General features: G+C 36.3%; 1 protein-coding gene across 1 annotated transcript in view; it reads left to right on the forward strand.

Annotated features, from left to right (window-relative positions):
* The window catches only part of LOC122251465 (uncharacterized), a 27,429-nt gene that overhangs the window by 8,732 nt on the left and 11,197 nt on the right, over positions 1–7,500 (forward strand). The window contains exon 2 of the mRNA XM_043013453.2: positions 5,076–5,173. Within this exon, the coding sequence (XP_042869387.2) occupies positions 5,076–5,173 (98 nt within the window). The remainder of the gene's footprint in view (positions 1–5,075; positions 5,174–7,500) is intronic.

Below are 7,500 nucleotides of genomic sequence, written 5' to 3' on the forward strand. Positions count from 1 at the left end.
TGTGAGACTCCCATCGCTCGAAAGTAAATAACCCTTGTCTTGTTTACTGTTTACAACTCGCTGTCCTCGTGTTCAGGAGTGTCATTCGCTCGGGATTCGCGTTAATGTTAACAAAACCCTTGGAGCGTCCAGAAAACAACTAGTGTCATTATTATCATTATTTTTCTTTTTCTTTCCCCGTATCTAATCATGTTCGGGTATGACGCGACGCGATCTTGCTGCGCCGACGTCTGCGAACTCAGCGATGTAAACAAAGCCGCACCGGATCGGATTCCGGTCGTCTCTCCGATTTCGACCTGCAATCCCGGATCCGCGACGCCTGGCGAGGTTGCAAGGGTAGAAGGGGTTGAGGGTGAGAGGCCCTTTTAAAAAGTGGATGAGAGGGGTGGGGAGTCAGATGCAAGGTAGGAGGTAATGACAACAGGAGAAGAAAGAGGAGGGAGAATAGAAGAAGGAGAGATAGAAAGAGAAGGCGGATGACCGGGGAAGGAGCGAGATAGAAGAAAAAGCAAGGGTAGGAGAGTCACCCTTGAAGAGTCTGTTCCTTGTCATCCAGCCCTCGCAAGCGCCTCCTTTCATCTCCCAAGTGAGGGCAAGGCGAAGGGGAAAGGGGCAACGGTTGGTCTCCCGCCCCTCCTTTCCTTTCCCTTCCCCTCCTGCTCCTCTCACTCAAGACGTAAACATATCCCCTCGCTTGGCATCGACACACTTTCCCTCCTCTTTAAATCCTTTCATTAGATCCGCCTTTCTACGCCTAATTCACGCCTATAACATGTCAATCCATCCCCTTCTTTTTTTGTTCTGCTTGGCATTCTCTCTCGCGCCCGACCGTGCTCGGAGTAAGTGAAAAAGTTTTGGTAAGGATTATATATATATATACTTTTTTTTCCCCGTAATTGTAATATCATGAGTAGTAGGGATAAAACGATTGACTCAGGTTTTACGATCACTCGGCATTTAACAATTATTAGGAGTATTTTCGTACTATCATTTCTATCACTTTCACAGTTATCACAATTATAATCATAACTACCATTGCCATCATCGCTACCATTTTAAAACTATCGATGGCCACCTCTTCTACATCATTCATTCCAATATATTCGACACCAAGTCAGCTGTCGAGAGAATGGCTATTTATGGAATCGAGAAAGAAAACGTAAGGGCGAGTTTCTACTTTACGCGGTAACTGCTCTAAATTGAAACAATTCGGATACTTGCAGAACGGACGACCAAAATGTCATGTTAACATAGGAGTCTAAAGCAGCATCTCTCCATACACTTAACATTGTTCAACATCTTCCTTGTACAGTTTATTTATCTATATTTGTACTTTACAAATTTAAGCAGCACTGATAGCTCTACCAAAAATGTTGGTCAATCTGTCTGGAAAGTGTAATATGCACACGTAGGAGATAGTTCCCTCCTAAAGTTGGCGTACACTAGCACACTGGGAATTTTGCACATCAGATATCTCATTGAAAAAACGTCATACTATATAAACTGATCAAATGGAAGGAGGGAATGCACGTTGGTAAAACATGAAAAACTTGAGGCGTATACCATTATATATGAGGCAGCACAATATTCTCTCAAGTTACACTGGATGCAGCTGACCATATTGAGATAGAGGCCAAGAAAATTGGGTATTACTTATATGGATATCAACATACAACCACTGAATTTCTATCATGAGTGTTAACAAGAAAATGTTGAATTCTTTCTCGTACTTAGCAATAGCATTGAAGGATGAATCGTGCAAGATACTCGCATCTTGTTCTTCTAAATTAACTTTTATAAAATAACACAAAAAATATGATTTTGCACTAATTCAAATTTTTGGTCTTCTAAACAAATTATGATTATATCAAAAACACTAGGAAAACGCAAGTGCACATGAAAATTTCTTGCTGGCAAAAATTAGCAAACTATAAATTTTTGGGTAATGCAAACCAGCACACTTAAAATCTCTTACAACAGAGATTTAGCAATAATGCCATTCTTTCTAGTCTGGTCTATGTGTCATTTCATTTAAGCTGAGATATAACATATTTCTTAACCTAGTGACACCAGGAGTGCATGCATACATGCATATTGTCCATGGTTTTGTTTCAATTTTACTTACACAGACGATTCCTTAAGTCCTTACTTACAAATGCTAATGAGCAAGCCTACCTGACCTCACATTTGGTCCATTCCTTCAATTTTCCAGATTTCTTACCTTTACTTTTATCACCAAGTTTTAAATCAATATCATGATGATAATGATGATAATAATAAAAAATAATAACAATAATAGTAATAGGAATAAAAACTATTAGTCCCAAATATACAAGGAATGGGGTAAACAGGTGAAGTCAGATAGGCCTACTAACTGATTCCTTTTTAGTGTGCTTGTGGAATCATTGATGTACCTTGTTGGTGTGCTTATAGAATCAGTGATGTAGAAAAGAAAAAAAAAAAAAAAAAAAAAAAAAAAAAAAAAAAAAAAAAAAAAAAAATATTTAATATATATATATATATATATATTATATATATATTATGTATATATATATATATATATATATATATATATATATTACTGAACAAAAGCAAAGTTAACTGCTACTGCATCTACTGCATTTGACTATCCACGCTGTTTCTTCTATTCACTACTGTATCTGCTTCTCCTAAGAAAACTCCTGGTCCTTTGATAATATCTAGTTCTTATTCTTTTTTTGGACTAAAAGCAATATCCGTAACTAGTAATGCAATGTAACCAACTTGACTCATACACCAATGCTGTCTTCCTTTAATTGTATCTCTGTATATCTCTCTCTCACTCTCACTCTCACTCTCACTCTCACTCTCACGATATATACTTTGGCAATTAATAATACAAAACTCATCAATTTTTGCAATGTCAGTCATATGGTTGGCTAATAACATGGAATGACAATGACCTTGTTCACATACCTTCATGATTCCGTGCATCTTTTGCATTTACTCAGATACTCAGGTCAAGTAAATGTTTTATTCTGGAGCATTAGATTTATTGAAGGAAATGACAATAGATTTCTGATAGCACAAATTAAGGAACAACAAAACTGCAAGCCATTCACGTGAACACTGTTTCTGTCTCTCAAAATTTAATTCACCTTGTCTACTTATGATTTTCCCAGATAGAATTAGTGTTTTTCCTCCTTTCTCTTACTCATAATCTAAATCCAATTTACATTCCCCTTACCCTTGTCCTAAGAGTGTTCGGAACATCTTGGTAAGAAAAGAAATTGTTAGCATCATAATCTTTGGCCAATTACGGAAGATCAGCTCTCATTTCACTTCAGAGGGATTAGCGTCACGCCAACCTCAGATTAACAAGAGTAAAGAGTTGCATTAATCTTCTTACCACTGCTAGAAAAGCCTGCACCAGCATAATTAGAGAGAGCAGGAATAAAATGAAGGTTAATGGGGCACAACTGAGGGGGATAGCTGATTACAGAGTGTGGAAGAGTATCAGAAGTTTGCTGTAGTCAGGAAACTATTACAGTTAGAGACAACATAAAATGGAGTTGGAGAATGAGCTAAAAGGTAAAAAATGATATGAAAACAGAAAGAGAAAAAAAAAAGTACGTAGAGAGCTGGGTACAAGAAAGGTTATCTATGAAACATACTTGGAATGTATGCACAGTGAAAATTTGGTAGTTTGCTGACACTGGGGAAAGAATATGAAATAATAACACTGGGGAAAGAATATGAAATAATAACACTAGAGAAAGAATATGAAATAATAAAACAAAATCAAAACAATTTCAATATATTCAAGCAAATGTAAGTTCAGCTACCCATCTCTGGTGAAAAAGCTATGAAGATTTACTAGATGATACTAAATTTTCATCTCATAACGGTAATTAGACCATAATATTCTCTGAACCATTACTGTTTGTAATCATGCAAACCCCAATAAGTTAATGAAAGCTGATTATTTTGTCTATTACGCTTTATCCCTCTGAATTCCTACTGTATGTTTTAACCCCTAAAGAACGTACACACAAAAATTAGTCAGGTTCAGTTGAAGAAATGAGTCTTAATAATCAACAGGAAGCCAGAAAATGATTGTAATGCTTGGAATTATCATATAGTTTTGATATGATATGTAGATCCTAAAAATACAACTTATTTTTCATTCAGGTTGAATTAGTTGGTAAAATAGACTCTTTAGTGTATTTCTGTAAGAGATTTTAATACAGTGCAATCTTTAGGGTTAAATAAGCATTAAGTGCCCACATCAAACATTATTGCCTTTTAACATTTAAATGCCCATCAATGTGCATGAGGGTGCAGAGGATTAACCTATAACAACGTTTTCAATATGACTACTTATATAATAAAGCAATATGAACAGTTTCCACATTCAGAGAATGCATCAAACCTTATGGAAAATGTATAGTTATTATCAAATAACAATTCACAGCTGTTGCTTCTTTCCAAGAAATGACAAAAGAGGAGGGCTTCATGCCATAACAGAGAACATTGAAAGTTACAAGACTAAGTTTAGGAAAACATGTACCACCAAAATAAACCTAACTATTTACTTGTGCTCTCTTCAAAGCAACTCAACCTAATTCAACATTGATTTGATAATATGGCTGTCTAGATATCATTTCCTTTTTGCAGCTAACTTTTGTCATGAATTTATAGGCCTAAAACTATATAAAAATAAATTAAATAAAAACCTTTCAGGGCGACTTATAACACACCACAACATAGGTCTCCGACACAGTTATTTTCACTTCGTTCAACTCACCAAGAAGAACCTCATCCGGTTGAAGATGAGTGCTATTTGAGTGAGGTAGCCCCACACCTCCTGGGGCTTCCTGTCATGGCTCCCTTTATCGCAGGGAGTATCAGGCTCTAAATAGAGGTTGGTCATACTTCCACGCCTCATGTCCCCTTCCTCTCTCTCACTGGCCGGACCCCCAAAAACTTCTTCCTGTAGGTGGTACGTTTCCTCGACACACCTGGCTTGACTATGTGGCTGGCCCTCTTCCTTTGCTCCATTCAGTGATGGCTCACTTGGCATCTCTCCTTTCCAGGCTGTGTTTGCGTCGCCTGGGACCCTGGAGGCGACGTGGGTGTGGAGCTCCAGGTAGAGAGCTTCAAACTTCTCCATCTCATAGTGGAGATTTAGAAGGTAATTCGCAGTTGGAGCCATGGTAATCACCCTCTTCTAAGGCAACAATCATGTATTGCATCCAGTTACCAAATTAATTAAGGGAGATTTGGATAATTTTTTTCAACTATAAATGGGAGAGTTCACAAAGTGGTTGCCAGCCAAGTGTCTGGTGTGTAAACAAATTTCTGTGTTCTATTTGAATAAGCCTACTTGTCTCATGTCAAGTAATTTGCCGAATTCTGTGTATATAAAAAAATACTTTTTCTATATTCTTCAAAAATCAATTTGTAGTTTTCACTAAAAAGTTCAATAAGTTTATAATTAATTGAAGATAAGAGACAGGCATTTACTTACTGAAATCATCTACATTTCTTAAATCTAACATTTTTCTTCTATATGAATTGCATACAACTTCCAATCACCAAATACTAGCTAAAGTGAAAAAAAAAAAAAATAAAAAATCTATTGTCATTCCATCACAATGATAAGCCTCCAGAATTTAAGTTACTGTCTTCTGGAATTTGTCTGTATTTGACTCTCACTTTCCTTGATAGTGCACACTCACATCTATACACCACCATGGCCTGTCTGCCAACACCTCCACCAACACATCATGAACCACCACTTATTACAGCAAGTCCACCTGCATCACACACACACACTCTTTCTCTCACACACACGCGCACACACGCACACATCATTTCTCTCCAAAAACTGTGTTTATCAGGTGTGACATTTTTATCTCTTGATAAGCCACACATGAATTGACCTTCAGATTTTATAGAAGGGCCTCCTAAATTGACCATAAAACACTCTAAAAGGATATATAATAATAACTGTTGAGAAAGACCATTTTCAATTTGCTTTGTTTTACATAATGTAAATAACAGTCATTCCAACATGGCAGAACATTCTGTGTAACCCTGTTTCCAAAAACATATGGTCTGAACACCTGTGAGCCCCACACAGGTGTGGAAGAATCTGTGTCTCAGTGAAAGAGCAGATAGGGAGGGGGACTATTTCAACCGGTTGGATACCAATACTGTTCTCACACATGGCAAAGCAATTTTTTAAATTACATAACTTTTCATCATGTTAATAAAAACAATAAATACCAACATAAATACTAGGTCGCCCAAACTTTTACTTTTATAACAATAAACATCTTAATCCTTGTATGGATAAAAAATATAAATTACAGGAAACAAAGCCTTCTTTTATGGATTAACATTAGGCTGAACAGTATAGACAATGCCAGTACTTGCCTCTTTTGCGATTCTGTCGAGTGCCTCGTCCTCCACAGCATACTTCTTGCCCTCACGCCGCCGGGAACCGATGTTCCCTGTATTTTCCATCCTGTAAAGGTTGAATCTTTGTCTTAATATCCCCTCAGAACTTAACTTCAATTTATCAAGTCATTCAAATACATGAAAAGGACACTTATACTTTAGAGAAAGTTTATACACATTATGTAGTTCAATTTAAGATATTGGTATCTATCATAAAGGATAAAATTGAATAGAGAACATCATTATTATATTCTTTTAAATCAAAAGATTTCCCTCCATTTCAAAAAGTAACAGAGAAGGAAACATGCATTAAAAAGTTACAGGTTGTAAACTTTAAACTGCAATTCATCTTTAGATAGATTTATAAAAGTAACTAAGAAGCATTAAGTCTTGTTATTCATAAGCATTATATATTAAATTTATAAGAGAAATTAAGCTAAATACAAATGTGTTAATGACAGACAAAGTCTGATAAATGAAGTCCAATGCTCTATCACTGCTGAAAGAAAGCTCTTGATGTAAGCAGAAACAGCCAAAGCCGAAATACTATCACACAATCATAAACTTATATGAACATTTTAATGTTCTACCATAAGCAGAATTACCATTACACTGTCGTCAAATTACAAAGCATCCACACAAAAACACACAGAAGGAAATCAGTTCACACAATCTAATATATATATTAACACACTATAACAGCTAGCACTCAGCATCTCAGCCTCTATCTTCTCTAAGTCCTGTCAAGCAGCATCTAGATGATGTCCCAGTTCACCCTAACACTGGCACAATCATCACTAACGTTCCAGAGGAGAAACAGAAGCATGCTCAGCCACACACACTTCCAAAACACTTTCTCTCTGCTTAAACACAGCACAGTAATGAGAGAGCAATTTTGAGCATTTATCCAGCTTATATATACACAAAACCTGCTGCTACCATATAAAAAAAACAACAACAGAGTAAGTAATTTCACTTTTACCAACCTTAAATAAATGCAAAATCCTTCAACTTACATATAAATCTATTTCTATGCCTAGCAATCTACATATACAC

The sequence above is a fragment of the Penaeus japonicus genome, unplaced genomic scaffold, assembly GCF_977035675.1.
Source record: "Penaeus japonicus unplaced genomic scaffold, GWHDUDI00000001_assembly GWHDUDI00000005, whole genome shotgun sequence".
Lineage (NCBI taxonomy): Eukaryota > Metazoa > Arthropoda > Malacostraca > Decapoda > Penaeidae > Penaeus > Penaeus japonicus.